At 35.1% G+C, this 25,784-nt stretch overlaps 1 protein-coding gene across 2 annotated transcripts in view; it reads left to right on the plus strand.

Moving 5' to 3' along the window:
* The window catches only part of LOC114340546 (glutamyl aminopeptidase-like), a 278,341-nt gene that overhangs the window by 36,281 nt on the left and 216,276 nt on the right, over positions 1 to 25,784 (plus strand). The window contains exons 2-3 of one of the 2 annotated variants that reach the window (XM_050645533.1): positions 1,091 to 1,457; positions 17,256 to 17,400. In XM_050645533.1, coding sequence (XP_050501490.1) covers positions 1,091 to 1,457; positions 17,256 to 17,400 — 512 coding nt within the window. The remainder of the gene's footprint in view (positions 1 to 1,090; positions 1,458 to 17,255; positions 17,401 to 25,784) is intronic. The other variant, XM_050645534.1, reaches the window with a different exon arrangement.

The raw sequence follows: 25,784 nt of genomic DNA on the forward strand, positions 1-25,784 counted from the left end.
AGAGTTACGGAGGGTGAAATTCGAGGTTTTCGATACTTTTTATATTTTTTGGGCAATATTTATGATATAACTATACCAAAAACCCAGACATCCAAAGTGAAAGTTATCCTCCAACACCAAATTATTCTATATGGTCCACATAATGTTAAGAAAAAAGTCACACCATTTTCAGCGTCGGGTTTGGGGGGGGGGGAGGGGGGAGAAATCGGTAAATATAAAAAGTATCGAAAACCTCCACTTTTCACCCTCCGTAACTCTGGAACCGTTGATTTTATAACAATTATGTATAGAACCTTTTTTGTTTTAAATTTTATGTAGAACATTTTTCTATAGAACATTGCTTACGCTAAAGCATAGTTTTAGAAATATTGACGAAAAACGTAAAAAACTACTAATTTACCGACTTCTCCCCCATCTCCCCTCCCAAACCGGAAGCTCAAAATGGCGTAACTTTTTACTGAACAATATGTGGACCATATAGAACAATTTGGTGTTGAAGGAAAACTTTTACTTTGGATGTAATGTCTGGGTTAGCCATTTTTTGGAAAAATTATACTATACTACCTCCGTAACTTTGGAACCGTTCATTTTAGAAGGGTTATGCATAGGGCCTTTTTTATTTCAAATTTAATGTAGAACAATTTTGTGTAGAGGGTTGTTCATGCTAAACCGCTTAGTTTTAGAAATATTGACGAAAAACGTTAAAAACTACGAATTTGCAGATTTCTCCCCCCTCTCCCCCCAAACCCGACGCTCAAAATGGTGTGCCTTTTTTCTGAACATTATGTGGACCATATAGAACAATTTGGTGTTGGAGGATAACTTTCACTTTGGATGTCTGGGTTTGGGTCTAACTATACCATACTATAACAAGTATAAACCTCGTGGTGGCTTTATACTAATTTCGTTCGCGTCGTGCGCTATCTCGTGACGTTACGTCCGTGACGCTCGCCTCAATTTTACTATAGAGAAAAAGTAATACAACGCCAGTACAGAAGCTTCATAAATATGGGAGCAGTAGAAATCAATCAATAATTAACTTTTTTTATTTTAAAATTAATTTTATAAACTGTAACTAATTATTTTTTAGCAGCTTTAACCTATCGGCTCAATCCATCAAAAGCTGTACCTAGAACCTATGAAATCGTAATCAAGCCTGACTTAGATAATGATGTATTTCATGGACAAGTCATCATTTATGTAGTGACTAAAGAAAGTTTAAATGGTATTACATTACATAGCGATGAACTAAATATAACTGATGTTTATATTAACCAAATAAAAGGTCGTTATGTAGAAGAAACAGAAGGAAGAATAACAGTCAAATATAATAATGGTTCTATACAACCGGGAGAGCACACACTTTTGTTTAAGTATTCTGGAAACTTTCAGATAGATAGCTCACGTCAATCACGTGGCCTAGTAAAAGCTTTATATGATTACAACGGCACTGAAAAGTAAGTAGTAATAATTATTTTGGTCTTAATATTTTAAAAATACATACTTATATTTTTTAAGTTTTACTGTCATATTGTATGTTTGTATGGTTTGTGGTGTACTCAGCTAAACGTTTCTAAAAAGGAACACACGTACGACTTAAATTAATATTTCGTGTTGGTATCATATGACGTCACTTGCTATGACGTGGATGACGTGCAACGGTATCTATATTGTAAGGACTGTAGACCAATATTCCACTCTTCAAAATTCGTAGGGGAAAGTGAGGCAAAATGGTCCCTCTAACATCTTTTTAGGCTACACATACCAAAAAACGAAATATTTAAGCACAGTTTAATTAGACAAGAAGTTGCGTATAATAGAACATATTTCTTTGTTTTGAAGTGCTAATTTCGGAAATTGGCATTGAATTACCAACTACGGAGCTTGTAACGTCAACTTTATGATTTGAAGCAACAACTTCCGGATTTGAAGCTGCAGTGACTATAGTTTCATTGTCCGATAATTCCTTCGGATTGTTTATAAAAAGGCTGACATCATCCGAAGATGGTCCACTAGCTTCCCATTCCTCTGAATCGTCTGATGAAGATATATTACGAATTTTTCTTTTCCCTATAGATAAAGCCCTTACAAGAGAAGAAGGGGTTCTCTTTGTGGAGAAGGGGTTCTTTGTTCGTGGATGGGATCAACGGTTTCATTTTCCACTAGAGGTCGATCAGTCGTATACGATGGTTTAAATTTCCAATCTGGGAATATGTTCGGATTAAAAGGATAAATGCCTGTTTTCTCGAATCCACTGAGTCCGTTGTTAAGTTTGGCAGCTCGTCGGTACGATTTTTCAAACAAGCTAGCTATGTTATACAGAGTTACATCCTTTCCAGGGTTTGCCTTAAGCCATAAAATAATTTCCTCATTAAAATACGTCATTAGAGGTGAAAATACTGCTACATCCAATGGCTGCATGTCGTGCGTGCAATGTGGAGGAAACGACAGCATTATAATGCCATTTTCTCTGCAGTATTCTATAGCTTTGACAGATTTGTGGCTTGAATGACCATCAAGCAATAATAGAACCCTATTTTCAACTGAGCACTGAGTATGCTGTTGGAAATGCTTTAAAAACATAATGAAGGTGTCAGATTTCATGTATCCAGATTCGTTGTAAAGAGAAAGTGTTCCAAGTGGGGCACCTTGAAATAAAAATTCATTCCTTCGTTTGCATGGAAATATTATTGCTGGAGGGATGAATTGACCTGCAGCATTTGTAGAGAACAACGGTGACATTTTGTCCTCTTTCAGCGCTTGTTAGGAAACCAACCTGTTTCCGTCCTTTATGTGCTAAAATTTTGGGTAACTTGCCAGGGACCGTTTGGATGCCAGACTCATCCATACTAGGTATATATCCTCATAGGGTTTATATTATTTTTATTTTGTATTTCATCTAAAAGAGAAAAAACTTAGCGACTGCCTCTTTATTAAAGCATCTCGCCCTGGCAGCTGAGGTAGCCTCCGGAGTTCTAAAAGAAATCTCTGGGTGTCTCTTTAGAAAATCTCTAAACCAAGCCGTTCCAGCTGACTTTTTGTTTTTAGAAAACCTGTGTTTAATACCATTCCTCTCCGCAAGGGAGTACGCCATTTCACAAATGTTTTTCTTCGTCATGCCAAATAGTCGGTCTTCCATCTCTAAAACATACTCCTTTAAGGAAGTCTCCAATTTTTCGGGCAATGTTGTAGTGAATCGACCAAGTATTTTCGAATAACCTGTTGCCTAAAAGAAAGTAACGATAATTTTCTGACATCTCCTTTATAAAAAAAACTAGTCTACTTTTAGTTCACTTACATTTTGATTTTTGGCCCTTCTTTTTAAAGTACTTAAAGGCAGATTATAAAGCCTAGCAGCTCTTTTATAAGGCATACCGTTAGAAATATTTTCCAAGGCAAATTTCCTTGAATTTGAATCTCATTGCTGTCTTGTCGTCTTCCGAACATAAGTTCTAACCATTATTTCTGTAAAGATAATATAACTACTTACATTTGATTGTTATAAAAAATATTTCTGTATAACTCAAAACTTTATTTGATAGGCTAAGCAAGGGTAAAATTGTCCCCGGGGTCATTTTGCCTCAACATGGAGGGACCATTTTACCTTAAAATCTGATCAAATATAAAAACTAATTTACATGAGTGACTTCTGATAATTAGAGAAATTGTAACATATCTGATATACACAGAAAGAATACCTTTTTAAACTCCATTAAAAAAAATTCTAGTTACTTTAATTAAAACGCCTAAAAACACACTTTTGCGAGCACGAAATTAACAATATCACGTGTGTTTTTATAGGTTATATTAAAACTAGCCTAGCCTAATATATATACTTCGCACATCTTTACAGCTTCGTACAAAGGTGCCGCTAGTAGTACTGAGTATAATAAAGAAAGCTAAACGATGATTTTATGAAAATTATGAGAAATATGTTGGGGGACCATTTTACCCAGGGGGACCATTTTATCCGACTTTCCCCTATATCGTCGGTGATTCTGCAAAAACCTCGTATGAGAATTTTTTATTTTCCACAATTTAGTTTTTTGTCCTGTCAGAAACTCCGTTAAAAAATAGATATGTTAACGTAATGAAAATGTCATTTCGTAACTATGTTGACGTACTTAGGTTTCTTGACATTTTCATTACGTTAACATGTGTATTTTTTAACGGAATTTCTGACAAAGCAAAAAACTAAATTCTGAAAAGAAATTCTCATACGAGGTTTTGCAGAATCACCGACGAATGCTCCACAATTGAAAAAAAAAGTTGTTTGGTTTTTTACAATAACTCATTTCATTTTAAAGATACCGTATCCATTCAAAAACCATTTTATAGGAAATTTTCAGAGCTATAAAACAACCACATTAATTGCATCTATTCAAAATCTTTAGTTTTTGAAAGGTAAAGAGTTAAAAGGCGCATTATTGGTGATACACGCACTACCAACCTAAATTAAAGTAGTGATATCTTTGACAATTTTTATGCTACAGTAATAAAAAATGAATTTTTTGCAAAAAACCCTATATTTTTGTACTGTATAATTTTTTTTCTACAAACGTGTTAAAAATGCAATTTTTAGCACTCCATAGGAGCCATAAAAATGTCACTTTAAAGCATTGGCTGCTTTAAAATGCAGGCTTCTAAGGCACTGCAGTTAAAAGTGAAATGTCAAATTTTGAAAGCAAACGTCAAAATATGTATATTTTATTTATTAACATTAATTTTATTAGTACAATTTGTGCAATTTGAAAAATGAATTTCTTGCACTGCAGTTTTAACATTTTCCATGGCGGAATGAGTAGAAATAACTGAATTTCCAGTCGAAGTTGAGGCCACAATATCGTCGGATGCTGTTGGTGATGTTCGCTGCACTATATGAAATATTTGCTAATATTTTTAAATATCATACATACCCTAATATGAAAAATCCACAACCGCGTTTTAAAAAACTAACAGATAGTCCAGTCGGGTTAGACGAATAACAGGCCTAACCTTGCATTAGGAGCTGCCCCAAATTTTATTTTTTTAATCTTTAGGGGGGGTCAATAGTAGTGTAAATTTAAAATCTCGACTGAATTCCGCCATTGCGTTAGCCGCAATCTTGATTTTAAACGAGAACCGTTTTTGCTCAATATCTCCGCCATTTACAACTTTTCGACAAAAAGTATAACAACCAAAATTGTTGAAAATATAATTTTCTATTATTTCTATTTTTACAATTTTTTCGTGCCGTCGATATTTTCCGAGTTATAGCGGAAAATAGTGACAGTTATATATAAATAGAGCATAATTATTGAATTATCTCGTTTATTGTTAGTTTTACGACAAAAATGTTCCTATACAAAAATAGAGAGAATTGAATTCTACACAATTTTAGTTTCTTTTATTGTGTTGCTAAAATTAATATTTAAGGTATGTATGCGATAATGGCGCGAGCGTAAGACCTGATTGATTTTGTAACAATTGTTTTTGTTTAATATCTACGCCATTTTCAACTTAAATTTTTCCAAATATGATTTCCTCATTTGAATTTTTTTCATGCGGTTGATATTTTCCGAGTTAAGTGGGAAAATAGTAAAAAGTGGTGGGGGGAGCATAATTACTGAATTGAATCTTTTTTCCGAGCTGCCCCAAATTTTATAATCTATCCTTTAAGGGAGATCAATAGTAGTGTAAATTTAAAATCTCGACTAAATTCCGCGCTTGCATTAGCCGCCATATTGATTTTGGTAGGAAAAACGGTAGGAACTAAAATTGTTTTAAACGCAATTACCTACAATTTTTTTCCACAATTTTTTTATGTGATCAATATTCTCCGAGTTAAGGAGGAAAATAGTGGAAGCGGAGGGGAAGCATAATTATTGAATTGTCTTATTTATTATTAATTTTACGACATAAGAAACAAAAATAAAGAGAATTATATTTTATACAATTTTTGAAACTTCCAATGAAACACCAACCAAACTAAGTACACAAAAGACATAAATAATAACTTATATGCATTAAGTTCACTTAATTTTATTAACTAGCGTGTTTTATTGGTTGAATTTGTCTGTCGATAATTAAGTTTCATGTCAGCTAACATATTTTAAAATTTCAATTTTTTTTTTTTTATTTTGGACCTCGTTGGGGGGAATTTTTCCATTCCCATCCCCCCTCTTAGACCAGCCACTGGTTCTCTCGAAAAATTGTAGTAAATCGTAATTGCAACAATTTCAGTTCTTACACTTTTTGTCGAAAAGTTGAAAATGGGGAAGATATTGAACAAAAACAATTGCTTTAAAATCAATTGGGTCTTACCTCGCGCCTTTACCGCATACGTACTACCTTAAATATTGATTTTATCAAAAAAATGAAAGAGATCAAATTTGTGCAAAATTTAATTCTCCTCATTTTTGCATAGGTTAAAATTTGTTGTATACGTAATAATAAACGAGATAATTCAATAAAATATTAATAATGCTTTAACTGTCACTGTTTTCCCCATAACTCGGAAAATATGGACTGCACGAAAAAAATTATAATAAACGAAATTATAGAAAATCGCATTTTCAACAATTTCAGTTTCTATATTTTTTGTCGAAATGTTGAAAATGGCGGAGATATTGAGCAAAAACGGTTCTCGTTTCAAATCAATATGGCGGCTAACGCAACGGTCAAATTCAGTCGAGAATTTAAATTTATACTACTATTGACCCCCCTTAAAGATTAGAAAAATAAAATTTGGGGCAGCTCCTAATGCAAGGTCAAATGGTATCCCGACTGGGCTAAGACGTCTGACAGATTCTTCAAAACTTCCGTAAACAATTAAGTCAACAATACTATGCAATTTAAAACTATCTCCTTTCAATGTACCTATTAAAGGTTTTTTAAAAGGTTTTTTAAAAGGTTTTTTAAAATTTAATTTAAACTGTATTATTGCATTCGCTTCGTTGATTCTGCAAACCTTTACATGCGTGCCTTAAAATTGTACTTTTTACACTTATATCATAAATAACTATTTCGTATTTCTTATTGTTTTCTAGTTACATGGAGAAAAGGCAGATTTTTAAGAAAATTTAAAACTGCGCTCTATAATTTTTTCTAAAATCTTTTTTTTTCAAAAAACATGCAGTTAAACCAATGCAACATATGGCTTATTTGTATATATAGACGAAGCAACGAAGTACTAAAAAGCCCAAAACCTAGGAATTTTGTGCAGTAAGATGAATCGTCACGCAACTTTTTGCATTCGATTAGAGAGAATGTCAGGCAACTTTGTGAACTAAATTCGTCTAGGGCAAAAATTTTTGTGCATAAGAAAATGCATTTTAAAAGTGCATCCCGAAGAGGTGAAAATGAAAAATTTAGAACTCGGGAAATATTGATGGAAATGAGTTGAATTTTTATACTCGGGGGTTTTGGGGATCGCTGAGTACGAATTTCATATCGGCGATGGTCTTCATGGTACCTATTGCCCACGGTGGAACTCGTCGCCTAGAGTTTTATGTTATAATCATTAAAAATCAGTCAATATCCATTACTCGGGGGCTTTTTGGGGTCGCCGGCCACGAATTTAATGTTGGCGATGGTCTCCAAGATACCTGGTGCACAGGATGGAATTCGTCGCCTGGAGTATTATGTTATAATCATTCAAAATCAGTCAATAACCATTACTCTGAGGGTTTCGGGGGTCGCTGAACAAGAATTTCATGTGGTCGATGGTCTCCAAGGTACCTGGTGACCAGGATGGAGCTCGTCGCCTGGATATTATGTTATAATTATTCCAAATCATTTAAAACCACTACGCGGGGGTTTTGGGGGTCGCTGAGCACGAATTTCATGACGGCGATGGTCTCTTGTTCACCTGGTGCCCAGAGTGGAACTCGTCGCCTGTAGTTTTATGTTATAATCATTCAAAATCAGTCAATAACCATTACTCTGAGAATTTTGGGGTCGCTGAACATGAGTTTCATGTGTTCGATGGTCTCCAAGGTACCTGGTGCCCAGGGTGGAACTCGTCGTCTGGACTTTTATGTTATAGTTATTACAACATTTAAAACCATTATGCGGGGGGTTTTGAGGGTCGCTGAGCACGAATTTCATGACGACGATGGTCTCCAGGGCACCATGTTCCTCGGAGACCATCGCCGTCATGAAATTCGTGCTCAGCGACCCCTAAAACCTTCAGAGTAATAGTTATTGACTGATTTTGAATAATTATAACATAAAACTCATGACGAGTTCCATCCTGGGCACCATGTACTTTGGGGACCATGGCCCACATAAAATTCGTGCTCAGCGACCCCTAAAACCTTCAGAGTAATAGTTATTGACTGATTTTGAATGATTATAACATAAAACTCAAGACAACAAGTTCCACCCTGGGCTCCAGATACCTTGAAGACTATCGCCAATATGAAATTTTTGCTCAGCGACCCCCAAAACTCCCCGAGTAATGGTTTTAATTGATTTGTAATAATTGTAACATAAAACTCCAGACGACGAGATCCACCCTGGGCTCCAGGTACCTTGAAGACCATCGCCAACATAAAATTGGTGCTCAGCGACTCCTAAACCTTTCATAGTAATGGTTATTGACTGGTTCCACTCTGGGCACCAGGTATCTTGGAGACCAGCACCGTCATGAAACTCATTCTCAGTGACCCCCAAAACTCCCGGAGTCATGGTTTAAATGATTTGTAACAATTATAACATAAAACTCCAGACGACGAGTTCCACCCTGGGCACCAGGTACCTTGGAGACCATCGAACACATGAAATTCTTGTTCAGCGACCCCAAAATCCTCAGAGTAATGGTTATTGACTGATTTTGAATGATTATAACATAAAACCCCAGGCGACGAGTTCCACTCTGGGCACCTGGTACCCAGGAGACTATCGCCGTCATGAAATCCGTGCTCAGCGACCCCCAAAACCTCCCGCTTAATGGTTTTAAATGATTTGGAATAATTATAACATAATACTCCAGACGACGGGCTCCACCCTGGCACCAGGTACCTTGGAGACCATCGACCACATGAAATTCTTGATCAGCGACTTCCAAAACCCTCAGAGTAATGGTTATTGACTGATTTTGAATGATTATAACATAAAACTCCAGACGACGAGTTCCACCCTGGGCACCAGGTACCTTGGAGACCATCGAACACATGAAATTCTTGTTCAGCGACCCCAAAATCCTCAGAGTAATGGTTATTGACTGATTTTGAATGATTATAACATAAAACCCCAGGCGACGAGTTCCACTCTGGGCACCTGGTACCCAGGAGACTATCGCCGTCATGAAATCCGTGCTCAGCGACCCCAAAACCTCCCGCTTAATGGTTTTAAATGATTTGGAATAATTATAACATAATACTCCAGACGACGGGCTCCACCCTGGCACCAGGTACCTTGGAGACCATCGACCACATGAAATTCTTGATCAGCGACCCCCAAAACCCTCAGAGTAATGGTTATTGACTGATTTTGAATGATTATAACATAAAACTCCAGACGACGAGTTCCACCCTGGGCACCAGGTACCTTGGAGACCATCGAACACATGAAATTCTTGTTCAGCGACCCCAAAATCCTCAGAGTAATGGTTATTGACTGATTTTGAATGATTATAACATAAAACCCCAGGCGACGAGTTCCACTCTGGGCACCTGGTACCCAGGAGACTATCGCCGTCATGAAATCCGTGCTCAGCGACCCCCAAAACCTCCCGCTTAATGGTTTTAAATAATTTGGAATAATTATAATATAATACTCCAGACGACGGGCTCCACCCTGGCACCAGGTACCTTGGAGACCATCGACCACATGAAATTCTTGATCAGCGACCCCCAAAACCCTCAGAATAATGGTTATTGACTGATTTTGAATGATTATAACATAAAACTCCAGACGACGAGTTCCACCCTGGGCACCAGGTACCTTGGAGACCATCGAACACATGAAATTCTTGTTCAGCGACCCCAAAATCCTCAGAGTAATGGTTATTGACTGATTTTGAATGATTATAACATAAAACCCCAGGCGACGAGTTCCACTCTGGGCACCTGGTACCCAGGAGACTATCGCCGTAATGAAATCCGTGCTCAGCGACCCCCAAAACCTCCCGCTTAATGGTTTTAAATGATTTGGAATAATTATAACATAATACTCCAGACGACGAGCTCCACCATGGCACCAGGTACCTTGGAGACCATCGACCACATGAAATTCTTGATCAGCGACCCCCAAACCCCTCAGAGTAATGGTTATTGACTGATTTTGAATGATTATAACATAAAACTCTAGGCGACGAGTTCCTCCCTGGGCACCAGGTATCTTGGAGACCATCGCCAACATTAAATTCGTGGCCGGCGACCCCATAAACCCCCGATTAAGTATAACATAAAACACTAGGGGACGAGTTCCACCGTGGGCAGCAGGTACCTTGGAGACCATCGCCGATATGAAATTCGTGCTCAGCGATCCCCAAAACCCCAGATTATAAAAATTCAACTCATTTCCATCAATATTTCCCGAGTTCTAAATTTTTCATTTTCACCTCTTCGGGATGCACTTTTAAAATGCATTTTCTTATGCACAAAAATTTTTGCCCTAGATGAATTTAGTTCACACAGTTGCCTGACACTCTCTCTAATCGAATGCAAAAAGTTGCATGACCAACGTCAAAAAAACTGTCAAAGTGTTTAGACAAATTTAAGAGTTCCTCCGGAAAATTTGTCGATTTAGTTAGTTCTAAAGTCTTTTTTCATTCAACTCAAATCGATTGTGAAGTATTAAAGTGTGTTTCAAGAGATTCTACAGAGTGTTTAGCCGATTTTGTTTGTTTTTCCGTATATTTTAAGTTTTGTTATTTGACAACTGTACTGTAAGTAGAAATTTTTTTATATACTTATATTTGAACGTCGCTCGTGCCCCGGGATGTCCGTGGGCAAAAATGGAAAGGAACCACCAGATCCTGGTGTAGAAAATATTGGGTTCACAGATGAGAGCGATATAATTATGCAGACAAATGATTTAAATCAGAATAATTCTCATAGTGAATGTTTAAATGATACTAGTAAAAGTACTAATGATACCATAAACTTGACATCTACTTCAAATAAAACAAATACTATTCAAAAAAGTCAGGAATTTAATTCATCTAATCGATTTAGTTTAAATGATACTGGTCCGTTTTTTATATTTGTTCAACACATAAATTTGAGTATCGGTCGTTTGCATCCAATGAAACTTGGAGAAAAACTACTTTCGCTATCTAGTTATGATAAACATATTATTGAAATTGTTAGTGTAGGTAAAAATCGCATTAAAATTCAAGTCAATTCAGGTGCTGTTGCGAATAAATTAGTAGCTGAAGATTTTTTCGGAAAAAATAACCTAATTGCATATATTCCAAATTATTTAACGGAAAAAAAGGGTCTCGTTCGCGGAGTGGACACTACTCTAACTGAGAGTGCACTACTTAATACTATTAAATCTAATATTCCAATAAAAAAAGTTCATAGAATGACTAGAATAGTTCAAAGTGACGGTGTATCAGAAAGAGTTCCTAGACAAATGGTTATTATTAGCTTTGAAGGTAAATTAATTCCCCAATATATTTACATCAACAAAGTTAGGTGTCCAGTTGAAATATATGTTAGTCCTGTTATGCAATGTTTCAACTGTCTTCGTTATGGCCATTCAACGACTCAATGCAAGTCAAAAAAAAGATGTAAGAAGTGCGGTAATGAAGGTAACACTGATTGTCCCGATAAATGTACTACATTTTGCGTTTATTGTAAAAATAGTAGCCACGAGTCAGTTTTTAAAGAATGTCCCGAATATTTAAAACAAAAAAAGACTAAAGAAGCTATGGCTAACTTAAATATTTCATTTAAAGAAGCCGAAAAAGCTCTTGAAAATCCATGTTATTCCAGTTTAGTCCAAAAAATAAATTTGCACCTTTAATGACCTGTGACACAGACTTTCCTCCATTAAAAAGCTCCTCCCCTAAACCCTCGAATTCCACCACTACTTATAAAAATAATAATCATCTGAATATAGCCCCCCCTAACGATAACCCCCCCAAAAAAAGGAAGACTACTGATACAACTCCTAATTTTCCTCCTGTGCGTAGGGAATACCCGACCAGTTTCTCTTCGGGATCTGTATTTCAATTTGGAAACCATGAGCCCCGTAATGAATTTGATATATTTATAGGCCAGCTCAGTGCTTCACTCAAAAATTTAATCAAACAGAGTATCCTTGACTATTGTAATTCTTCATCAAATGTAGAAACTAATTTTAAAAATTACGAAATTGAATTAGAAAATAAAATTAAAGATATTATAGGTAATATTTTTACATAATTTTAATGGCTGACAAAAGTATTAAAATTATTCAGTGGAATATTCGTTCGCTAAATGCGAACCGATATTCTTTACAGCAATTACTGTTTGAAGAACGTTTTGACATAGGTCTTTTATCAGAAACTTGGTCAAAACCATCTGATACTGTTTGCTTCAATAATTTCAATGTAGTTAATAAAAGTAGAATTAGAGGATATGGAGGAGTTGCCATAATTTTAGCAAATAACATTATTTATAATCCCATTTCATTTGTTAACAATTTCAATCCTAATTTAGAAGTTTGTGGTGTAGATATTAAAATTGACCAAAAAATGTATACTATCCTGAGTGTGTACCGTCCATCAAATGTTAGAGTAACAGTGCAAGATTACGTTAGTCTTTTTTCTCAAATTAGCAATGATTGTATTATTACCGGAGATTTTAATGCACATCATGGATTATGGGGATCAAATTCATGTTGCGTCGATGGTAATATACTAGTAGAAGCATTAGATTTCTTTCCTAATTTAATTGTTGTTAATGACGGGTCGGCTACTAGAGCTACTCCTCCAGGGAATATGAAATCTGTTGTAGATCTTACTATTATATCCTCTAGGTTATGTCCATCCTTTGACTGGACTGTTCTTCCAGATACCTATGGATCAGATCATTTTCCAATTAGACTTTCTGTGCAGAATATAAAAATTGAAAATATAACTTTTATATCTTCGGCTAAATGGTCGATGTCTAATGCAAACTGGGATAATTTTAGAAACAACGTAGAAAGTGCCTTCAGACACGAACCAAATAAAAACCAAACAAACGAAATGATTTTCTTTTTATTAGATTCTATTACTGATGCAGCCAACAAATCTTTCAAAATTATCAAACCGTCAGTCAAATCTTTCAAATCGCCACCATGGTGGGATGATGAATGCCTCACTGCTTCTAACGCTAGAAAAAATTCCTTTAAAATTTATAAATCTAATCTTACCCTTTCAAACTTCATGGAATATAAGAAGAATGAAGCTATATGTAAACGAACTTTCCGCTCAAAAGCTAAATCTAGTTGGGCTCGGTTTTGTTCCTCACTTACTAGGCAAACTTCACCTTCAGAGCTTTGGAAAAGGGTAAACAAAATTCAAGGTAACAAAAAGTACACCGCTAATGATGAATGTATGGTAGAAAGGCTCTTTACAAAAATCTCTCCGGATTATGTCCATTTACCACTATTTATGCCGAGCATCTCTACTAATGACCACTTTTTACTAACCCCCATTTCAGCTGACGAACTTAAAGCAAATATCAAGAGTTCTAAAAATACAGCCCCTGGTATTGACGGCATTAACTATAGTATGCTATTAAACCTACCTGCAATTGCTATATATTATTTGTGCAAAATATACAACAATATTCTACTTAAAGGAGATCATTGTGACGCCCTCAAACAATGCCTGGTTATTCCTATACCCAAACTAAACCAGCGTACCGACTTAAGGCCTATCTCTCTCATGTCCTGTTTGCTTAAAACATTTGAACGAGTTATGAAAAGCAGATTAGAATGGTGGTGTGAGAACAAAAATATATTTCCAGTGTCTCAGTATGGCTTTCGTAGGAACAAGGGAACTATTGATTGTGTTTCTCAATTAACAACTGATATTCAATTATCATATTCAAATAATAATTATCTATCTGCCATTTTTCTTGATATTTCTGGGGCTTATGACAACGTCAATTTAAATCTATTGTTCGAAAAACTGAAGCACATAGGTATTCCACCTTTGTGTGCTTATGTATTAGTAAACCTATTCCTTAATAGACAGGTATTTATTAGATGTAATGATAGATTGATTGGCCCAAGAGTAGTGCATCAAGGTTTACCACAAGGATCAGTCCTCAGTCCCTTGTTGTTTAATCTATACACTCTAGATCTCCACAGTATAGGAATTAGATGCAGTATATTACAATATGCAGATGATTTCTGCTTTTACAATGTGAATAAGTTGTACCAACAAAGTATTAATTCAACTAAGATGGTACTGGGTGATGCAAGAGAGTATTTTTTTAAACAAGGATTTGACCTTACTGCAAATAAATCAGCGGTGGTGTTTTTTACGCGACATCGCTTACCAGTTATGACCAGCATCATGATTAACAACCTAAGTATACCCGTTCATAAGCACTACACTTATCTTGGTATTACATTGGACACCAAGTTAACATGGGATGAACACATTAATAAGTGCTTAATAAAATGTGAGAAAAGTTTAAATATTCTTAAAGTAGTTAATCGCTATCGATGGGGTGCTGACCCTAAAATTAATTTAATGTTTTATCGTGCATATACCAGATCCATTCTCGACTATGGAAGCATTCTATATGGATCTGCCACAAACAGTCGCCTTAGAAAACTAGATCGCATTCAATATAAGGCTCTGCGGTTAGTTCTAGGTGCGCTCAAGTCTACGCCTATAGAGAATCTTTTAGCTGAATCCATGGAGCCTCCTTTACATTTAAGACGACTATTTTTGGCTGAAAAATTTATTCTTAAATGCCAATCTTACAACCAAACTGAACTACTACAAAAAATATGTGACATCTCTGTTTCTAATCTTGTCGACAAATGGTGGCACAACAGGAATTCTCCTATTTTAGCAGTAGCATACTCGAACGTTTCTCAGCACCTAAACAGTCCAGGTGAATTAACTTTCTTTAAATCGAGTTTTAATATATCTTATGCCAATGTTAATGTTTGGTTCCCAAATTTTGACAGTGAGAATCCAATTGACTTTCAGCAACATATAGCCAAGCTTGATAATCCATGCAGGATTTTCACGGATGGTTCAAAATCAAGATTGGGAGTTGGATGTGCTGTATATATTCCGGATCACCAAGAATCCTTGATGTTCAAGTTAGATAAACAATGTTCCATATACTCTGCAGAAATGTTCGCGATTTATCAAGCTCTAGAATGGGCTGTCAACAAAAAAATTTCTAACAAGCAAGTTGTAATTATGTCAGATTCAAGATCTTCGTTATTAGCTCTAGAAAACACACGTAAACATTTATATAAAAATAGCCTTGTCTTCAAAATTTTAGAAAACCAACTAAAGCTACTGGAAAAACAGACTTCTGTAACTTTCGTCTGGGTAAAAGGACATATTGGTATTTCCGGTAACATAAAAGCAGATTTTTTTGCCAAAGAGGCAATCTTAAAAGGATCGGAAATAACTTGGCTAGATAGAAGCGATCTAACAGCTACTCGCAAGAAAAGTTTGAAACAAAATTGGGATATTGAGTGGCACGCTTTCTGCAATAGAAGCAACAATCTCTACACCAAAATTCATCCTAGTTTACCTACTGAGCCTTTTGCTATCAGAAGTTATCCCAATAGAAATATATATGCCATGTTTATTAGATGTATCTTTAATCATGCCACTGTCAAGTCATACCTCTATAGATTTAACCTATCCGAATCAGATCTTTGCGATTGCAATGGATATGTTGACGATATTAATCATTGGTTGTTTGGATGCAAACATAATGATGTTGCAATTAAGTTTTTGATGAACAATCTGGTTCAAGAAGAAATACCTTTCCCACAAAATAATGCTTCTTTTATATTTGTCTCGTAGAAATTCTAAAATTAAACAAATCATCTGGGAGTTTTTAAAAAGGACTAAGAGGAAAATTTAACTTGCACTGAATGAGTCCGGTTGAATGTGTTTAGCAATAATTATTGTTTTTTTATGTTTATCCTTATTATGTAATATTGTCTCCCTGTGAAAGTTCATTAAGTAGATTTTGCAGGGAGGTAATAAGAATAGAAATGTATAAAAGTTTATATTGAAAAAATTAAAAAAAAAAAAAAAAAAAATTATACAAAAAAATATGTATACAAAAAAAATGTATAAAAAAAATTAATCTTAATAAAAATAAAAAAAAAAATAAATAAATAAATAAATAAAAAAAAAGTATAATATATTATAAAAAAAATAAAAAAGAGAAAAAAACAAAAAAAAAAAAAAATTAAAAACACAAAGAGGGTGTAAACCTCCGCGGGGTTGATCCGGGTTGAAGCCTTATCGCTGTGTAAAAAAAAACATATATTTATTAGCATTTAGTATTAGTATTTAGTATTAGCATGTAGTTTTTTTTTTTGTCGATTTAATTATTTGTAAATTAATTTAAGTTGGTTAGGGCCATGAATGAGGAGTATACCTACTGGTCAATTAAATGTTTCCACTTCTACATATGTATGTATGTATGTGCGTGCATAAGTATTATATGTGCGCACATGTACCTAATGTATTATGTAATGCAATGTATTATATTTGGAATATTGTAGCAAACAGTAATTTATTATCTATCGTGGCTGAATGGATCAAGTAATCCAAAGCCAATAAGGAAAAAAAAAAAAAGTTGCATGACGATTCATCTTACTGCACAAAATTCCTAGGTTTAATGCTTCGTTGCTTCATCTAATAGAAATAACACTTCTTAAAGTTAAGTAAGAGTTTAAAAAAAAATATAGAACAGTTTTTGATTAGAATTAGGAACTCTTGCCACTTGCGTGGTAATTTTGACCAAAAAATTTTCCACCTCCGAGAAGGGTTGAAAACCACCCCTAATATAAAAGTATATAGGGTAGACTATGTAGAGGGTACAGGACATAGGGTATAGGGTAGACTTTGTTTCTTGAGCTATTCCCTACTTACTGTTAAAATATCGAGTAATTGACGCATTAGGTCAGAATTCGAAGCCAAATACCCTCATTGACTGCCTATAAATATTAGCCTTATATAGTATGCTGTTTTCTCTGCCTTATATGTATAAACTGAAGTTGGATATTTCTATGCTCCATATTCGCCTAGTGCTGAATTTTAGCTTAAATATTTATTTCTATTGCTTTTTTAGATATGTTTATGTCACGGATTTGGAACCGAACTGGGCCAGAAAAGTATTTCCCTGCTTTGACGAACCTCAATTTAAAGCTAAGTACCATATTAAGCTGGTATCACCAAACGAAACTTATGTGGCCATTTCAAATATGCCTGAAATTGTAAGTAAACGTTGTCACAATACAATGAAATCACATATGTAGAATATACCACAAATTAATTCTTGTATAGAAGAGGTATAACCTATACGAATACTGTATTTTTTAACGATTACCATACATACATATACAGGGTGTCTGCGTAACTTGGAACCATATGGGAAACTTTTTTAATATCAATTTTACGAAAAAAAGTCATTCTTTATAAAGTGCTCTGCATAGTCTAAAACTTAAGATGTAATAATCAGATATCAAATTTTGTCAACAGTATACGAGGTATGTCAAAAAATATGAATTTCGCTCAAGAGCAAACTACCTTTATATTTCAAAATATCAAAAAATTGTATTATGAAAAGTTATTTGTAATTAAAAACCATATTCAAATGTGCAATAACAGCTTTCTACTTGAAAAAAAAATTTCTGAAATTTTCCTAAATTACCGATTCCGAACATCATTTTTATTTATTAGACATGTAATAACTCTTTTATTAATAATTTTAGAAAAAAAAAATTTATTCTTCATAAAAAGCTGTGCATGTTCTAAACCTCAAGATGCAACCATCAGTTATCCAAGTTTGTTAATTTTATATGAGGTGTGCCAAATATGAATTTAGAAAGAATTTAGAAAGAATTCTTTCTAAATTCATATCATTTGACACACCTCGTATAAAATTAACAAACTTGGATAACTGATGGTTGCATCTTGAGGTTTAGAACATGCACAGATTTTTATAAAGAATCATTTTTTTTTCCTAAAATTATCAATAAAAGAGTTATTACATGTCTAATAAATAAAAATGATGTTAGGAATCGGTAATTTAGGAAAATTTCAGAAATTTTTTTTTTTTTTCAAGAAGAAGGCTGTTATTGCATATTTGAATATGGTTTTTATGATATCTGATGACTGCATCTTAGGTTTTGGACTATGCAGAGCACTTTATAAAGAATAACTTTTTTCGTAAAATTGATATTAAAAAAGTTTCCCACATGGTTCCAAGTTTCGCAGACACCCTGTATATACCATATAACTTTCTGATGGCAAACAGAATATAATAAATCAATTGTTCGCTATCCATGAGAATTGCGTTCTAATTTTCGTTGGTTACAAACGAATACGGTTTGGTTTTGCCTTGTTAATATTCGAGATGCGGTATATACTCATGTCTCTTAAGCTACAGTTACAATTTCATAAGGGGGTATGAGCAGTGGCGTCGGGCCGGGGGGGCACGGGGGGGCACGTGCCCCCCCAACATTATGCAAAAAAAGAAAAAAATAATATAAATTATCTTTAAATTACGTATATGTATACACTAAAAGTTACGAATGAATAACTAATATAGATCCCCCGTTAGTCTATTTTTCTGTATGCATCTAATTTGATTCTGTGTGTGTAAAGTATGCGCGTGTTACAACTAAATTTACAAGTGCCGGTGAGCCGACTCTGGCCGGTTGCGCCCGAGCTGGAGCAGCCGATCGAATGCACCCGAGCCCAGCCGACGCCTGGCGGAGGGATATCATACCAGCTCAGTGCGCGTGTGTTGTGTTGTGTAGGTGATCGCCACGTTTTATTCGTTTAATAAGCTTATTGTTACTAGCTGAGCTGCTATTGTTTGTGTAATTTTTGCGGATGTTCGTTTGTTATCATGTCTAAGAAACAGTCCTCTGTACTAACACTAACATTCTTTAAAAAACTTGGAAATTCAAGTGAAAGTGTAAATGAAGATAGACATTTAGCGGGAAGTAGCACTGGAGGTAGCGTTGGTGATGAATCGCCATCTTGTTTACGCCCAGATCGTGATGCTACATTCCAGGGCGAAAGTAGAGATCCTTCATTGGGAGTACAAAGTGCAGATATTGCAAAAGGAGCATTTCAGCCTGTTGATTGTTTTAAGGTAAGCAAGATTCAATCCAAATCGAGGCAGTTCAAAGAATCCTGGTACAGTGAATTTAATTGGGTCGAATATAGCCCCATTACAGACGCTGCATTTTGTTACCCATGCCGACTATTTTGTCAACATAAGTCTGGTCGCGGGGAGGAGTCATTCACTAAACTGGGCATGAACAATTGGAAGAAAGCTTTGGAAAAATTCAGGAAACATGAGAAGAGTGAAATGCATCAAAAATCTAAACAGTTTCTTAATGAGTATAGAAAAGCAGGAAGCACGGTAGCAGATTCGTTGTCCTCGGTACATACTAAAATGGTTGAGATGAATAGGAGGTATTTAAAATTCATAATTGAAAACATCCTATTCCTTGGAAAACAGAATCTTGCCTTAAGAGGACATGATGAGAGTACTGCTTCATTTAACAGGGGGAACTTTATAGAACTGCTAGAACTGAGATCTACTGAAATGGAGGAAGGAATCCAAACATTAATGAAATCCCCAGTCCATTCATACAAAAGTGCCCAGGTACAAAATGAGATAATAGATTGCATAAAAAGTGAAATGCTTCAACAAATTGTCCAAGAGGTGAGTGAGGCTTTGGCCTACTCAATTATTTGTGATGAAACTACGGATATTTCAACCCGTGAACAGCTTAGCATTTGCATTCGATACATTACTAAAATAGATGGACACATTAAAATCAATGAAAGGTTTTTGGGCTTCGTTGATGTGTCAGACACTACTGGTGAAAATTTACATCACACTATTAAACAGTATCTGCAGCAGTTGGGTATAAGCTTAAATAAAATGCACGGCCAGGCATATGATGGAGCTAGTAACATGAGCGGCAAATTCAAAGGTGTTGCCTCAAGGTTCCAAGAAGAAGAGCCTAAAGCTTTGTACACACACTGCCATGCCCACTTGCTTGATCTGGCTGTTCAGAGATTTTGTGAAGAAATAAGACAGCTTCGGAATTGCTTATCCATAGTAAATAACCTGTATAACTTAATTAATGCATCAGCTAACAGGTTTTCAATATTTGAATCAATATGTAAGCAAAGCGGAGAAACAAAAATGAAAAGACTGGTGAGCTTGTCTCGAACTAGATGGACAGTTCGACACAAAGCAATCCATGTAATTCTAGAGCAGCTCCCTGAAGTGTACGAAACTTTGGAAGTTATTGCAAACGATGTATCAGATCGTAAAATTGCAGCCGAAGCTGATGGTCTAGCCAAACAAATCAGCACATTTGAATTTGTATTCAGTTTAAAACTATTGCACAGCGTTTTGAGTCAGACTGATATACTCTCCAAAGAACTGCAGAGTGAATCTCTTGACATTTCTAAGGTTTTTGCAAAAGTTGAATCAGTCATTGACTGTTTAAAACTGGACAGAAATGATGATGGCTTTATTCAGATGTGGAATGAGTCAGAAGAACAGTGTAACAAATATGGTATGAAAGGTTTGTCAGTTGAAAGGCCTTCACTACCACGCAAACGGAAGATTCCGAAAAAACTTGAAGCTAGTAGTAGCTCTTCAGATGCTGCATTTCATCAATCACCTGAACAGATGTTCAAGACTGACATTTACTTTGCTGCTTTAGACACAGTAATTGTAAACTTGCAATCTCGTTTTTCCAAGAACGATTATGATAAAATCAACTGCATTGCCCAGTTACTATTTAATTGGACCGAAATTGACAACAACGCTGTTATGGCAATCCAAAAGTTTTATAACTTGTCTTTAAGTTTCTCTGCACATCTTAAGTTTTTTCACTGTTATGCAAAGAACAATTTTGTCAAAACAGACAAAGCAACCACAAGAGTAACGTTCCAAGAGTTGGCTGATTTTTTTATTGAGAATGATCTTCAAGCCAGTGCACCAGATGTTTGGCAGCTACTAGAAATATCACTTTCGTGGCCTATCACAACAGCAAGCGCAGAAAGATCGTTTTCTACACTACGAAGGCTAAAGACATTTCTTCGAAGCACCATGACAGAAGACCGCTTAAGTGGGCTTGCCCTGATGTCTATTGAGCAAGAATTGACGTCTGAATACATGAAAGATAAAAAACTAGATCTGTTAGTTGACAGATTTTCAAATCTAGCCGATAGGAGGCTAATGCTTCATTAGAACTAACGAAAATTGGTTCGTTGAAAACCATTACTATAGTTCTGTTCACCTTAAAACTTTGTCTTGTACACAAATTTGTTTTTGTGTTATAAATGTCCATGCAGTTATGTCTAGAATAGAATAAACTTGTATATTTTGAAATTGAGTCTTTTTACAATCCATCAATATAGTAAAAATTGATTAAAACCAATGTTTAACAAAAATACACATATACTTTACTTTAGTTCTTAAGTGGTAGTTTTCAAAAAAGTTTCCACGGGACCACCACTCCCCCCCCCCCCCCCGTAGACCCCGTGCCCCCCCAAATTATTAGGTCACGCTACGCCTATGGGTATGAGACTTACCCCTTATCTTTTTGCTATTTTATTGCTAATTTATTACACAAATTAAAAATATATCGCTTCAACCCTTTCAAAGAAACGATGGTTGCTTAAGTTGGTTAATATTGGCGAGCGGCAGCAACCCCTAAAATTATGTTATACCGACCACGAAAATCAACTTTCAGGTGAATGACGAATTTTGTCATTTTTTATGTTTTCGAGGTCGCTGAATCCGAATTGGAATCTAGAATTGGTGGAACCTGTTCAAAAATCAAATTTTAAACAATATTGCGAAAAGTTAAGTTTGATGATTTTTCAACTTTAACTCTCTTTATCTTTGGTCGTGTAAATACTTCCTTTTTAAAATTTGACTGTATCATCTTTGAACTATTAGATAACAATGAAATTTGTCCGAAATGTTTAAAAAATTAAAAGAGGATGTGATAATTTTTAAGCATTTTGTCCTCAAATTTCGTTAGTTTCATGCATACTTAAAAAAGTTGAGTGAAAAACTTTTTAGTTTATAAATTTTAACCAATACAGCATTAAAACATATGAAAAAGTTTTCTGGAAAATTTTAAGTCATTATATGTAGGTAATAGGAAAAAGTTATATGACTTTATAGACGAGTGGAACGCCTCCAAAAAAGCGCTTATTTCTCGAGATACTGATGGTGCGGTGAATGGCTAATTTTGGTCATACTTTATGTTTTTGATAGTGCTGAAAACGACAATTAGGTTTATTTTGAATTTTAAATGGGGGAACATTGTCAAAATCGCAATTTTACCCTAAAAATAAAAAAAATGGAATCACGTTTTTCTTAAAATTAAACGTTGCACCATATTTTTTTCTATAAAACATTTTGTTTCTTGTACTCTATATTTTAACATAAACTTGATGAAAAACCTAAATTTCAAATTTTGTCACTCAACTTTTGCGATTAAACTTTGCAATTCAGGAATCTTCAGCTTTTACTTTAAAAAATTCATAACTTTTATTATAATAAGACTGAAAGATTGAAACAGACCCCATTGTCTTCATAAAGGTAAGAAATATATATTGTAACAATTTCAAAAAAAAAGTATTAAAATGGAACAGAGTTGTAGCGAGTTAAACGCAAAAAACGTGATTTAATTGTTTTTCCTTTTTAGGGTAAAATTGCGATTTTGACAATGTGGCCCCACGTAAAATTCAAAATAAACCTCATTTTGGTTTTTGGCACCATCAAAACATAAAGCATGACCACAACTAGCCATTCAACACACCTTGGTCAGTATCTCGAGATATAAGCGTTTTTTTTTTTGGAAGTGGCTTCTTCTTCTTCTTTAAGTACCGTGCCCAAATTTTTTATTTTGCTATTTTTGCTATTTTATTGCTAATTTATTACACAAATTAGGCGTGGGTAGCTTCCATAACAATTTGCCGATATCGTTCTCGATCTTGTGCGGCATGTAACAATTGATCTGCTGATAAGCCAGTCCATTGACGAAGGTTTCGGAGCCACGAATATTTCTTTCGACCAATTCCTCTTTTTCCGTCGATCTTTCCATTGAGTATTAACTGCAGCATCCTGTATCTGCTACCTCTCAATATATGCCACAGATATTCAAGTTTTCTCTTTTTTATCATCTTCATTAAGTCACCTTCGTCTTGACCTACTCTGTTTAAGACTTCTCTGTTTGAAATGCGTTGAACCCAAGATATTCTGAGCATTCTACGATACGACCACATCTCAAAGGCTTCATGATCCAGGTTTCACATCCATATAGTAATACAGGATACACATAACATTTTAGGAACTTGATTCTTAGTTGTAAGTTCAGCTGAGAGTTGCTCAGAATAGATCTAAGTTTCGTAAATGCTCCTCTTGCAATTTCTATACGAGTTTTAATTTCTTCATCCGGATTTAGTGTCTCGTTTATCCAATATCCTAGGTATTTAAAATGGTTAACTTTTGTTATTGATTCATCATTGACAATTAGTTGCATAGGGTCGACGTCTTGTTTACTAACCACAAGTAACTTTGTTGCATTTATATTAAGTCCGTTATTGGAGCATTCTCTAGTGACTTGATCTATAAAGAATTGAAGATCTTCGATATTTTCAGCCATGATCTCGGTGTCGTCTGCATATCTGATGTTAATAGTTTCTCCCCCGATTCGAATTCCACATTGTCCTTCCAAGGCTTCATTAAAAATTATTTCTGAGTATACGTTAAACAAAGTTGGGAATAACACACAACCCTGTCTGACACCTCTTTGAATACAAATTTTGTCTGTTTCTTTGCCGTCTACCAGAATAGAAGCTTCTTGATTCCAATATAGATGTTGTAAAAGTCTCAGATCTTTATCATCTATTCCAATCATTTCTAGATATTCAAACAACCTATCATGTTGAACTCTATCAAACGATTTCTCAAAATCTATAAAGCAGACGTAAATTAGTTTCTGTACTTCCAATGATCTTTGAAGTAATGTTAACATTAAGAACAAAGCTTTCCTTGTTCCCAATCCTTCTCTGAAACCGAATTGTTTGTTTCCCATTGTCTCTTCACATTTCTGCTTGATTCTATTAAGAATTATTATCTTAAGAAGTAGATTGAGAGAGTGGCTCATGAGACTAATTAGTCTAAATTCTTTACATGATGATGTATTAGGTTTTTTTGGGAGTGGAATAAATGTAAACTGTAACCATATTTGTGGCTTCATGCCAGTCTCGTATATATGGTTATAAATGTTTGTTAGTTGTGAGACATCGTCGTCATCCAGAAGTTTGACCCAGTCTGATGGTATTTGGTCAGGGCCTGGAGATTTCCCATTTTTGCTCTGTTTGATGGCTTTCTCTACTTCCGCTTTTAAAATACTAGGACCAGTATTCGTATAGTTTGTGGTGTTAAGTGGTGGCCTCGTATCCAGGAAGAGCTCTTTTATATAGTTAGTCCATTCTTCCTTTTTTTCATCCAAGTCGAGAATTATTTTACCTTTGGAGTTTCTCGTAAAGTGAAGAGTTCTTTTTCTCTGAGTGTAGGTAATTTTTTTAAGCTTTTTATGTATATTAAACTCGTCATGTTTTCTTTGTAGTTCTTCCATTTCACGACATCTTTGTTCCATCCAGTCCTCTTTTGCTCACTTAACCTCGTATCTTAGTTGTCGATATGTCTCTCTATACCGAATTTCGTCTTTGTTTTTCCAATTTCTTCTTTGTTGAATAAGGTCTAGTAGTATTTTATCGGTCATCCAATCCTTTTTCTTTATTGGGTCTTTTTCTGGTTTCAAAACTTCGTTTGCTATGGTGACCATGACGGAATTCATGATATCTAGATTTTGACCGATATTTTCTTGTTCAGATCTTTCTAACTGTTTTTTAATCTCACGATTTATCTTATTTCCGAACTCATCTGATATTACGGCATTTCTTAGGAGTCGAGTATTAGGTTTCTTCTGCGTTGTGGGGGCTTTTATTATTTTTAGTTTGAATCCAGCACAGAGCAGATTATGGTTAGTTGCTGCGTCTGCACTTGGGTATGTTTTTGCAGATGTAATACTGTTTCTAAACCTTCTATTAATGATAACGTAGTCAATTTGATTTCTGACTATTTTTCCCTCTTGATCAGCTGGAGATTTCCTGGTATATAGTCGTCTTTTAGGTGGCTGAAACAAAGTATTTGCTATAATGCATTTCTCTGCTTGGCAGAACTGTATTAGTCTTTACCCTCTTTCGTTCCTTTCTCCAAGTCCATACTTTCCAGTTATATCTTGTGTGATTTCGGCACCAACTTTTGAGTTGAAGTCTCCCATAATAATTGTAGCTTCATGTTTTTTGTGCTCCGGAGAATTTGTTTAATTTGGCTGTAGAATTGCTCAATTTCTTCATCTGGTTTGTCAGCTGTTGGTGCATAGACTTGTATTATATTAATATTCAGTAGTTTATTTTGCAACTGAATCATCATGATACGATCATTGAAGTGGACGAAATTTCGGATACAGTTACGAATTTATTCTTTGACAATGATTGCGACTCCGTTACGTCTGGGTCCTTCTGCCTTTCC

The sequence above is a fragment of the Diabrotica virgifera genome, chromosome 3 (assembly GCF_917563875.1).
Source record: "Diabrotica virgifera virgifera chromosome 3, PGI_DIABVI_V3a".
Classification (NCBI taxonomy): Eukaryota; Metazoa; Arthropoda; class Insecta; order Coleoptera; family Chrysomelidae; genus Diabrotica; species Diabrotica virgifera.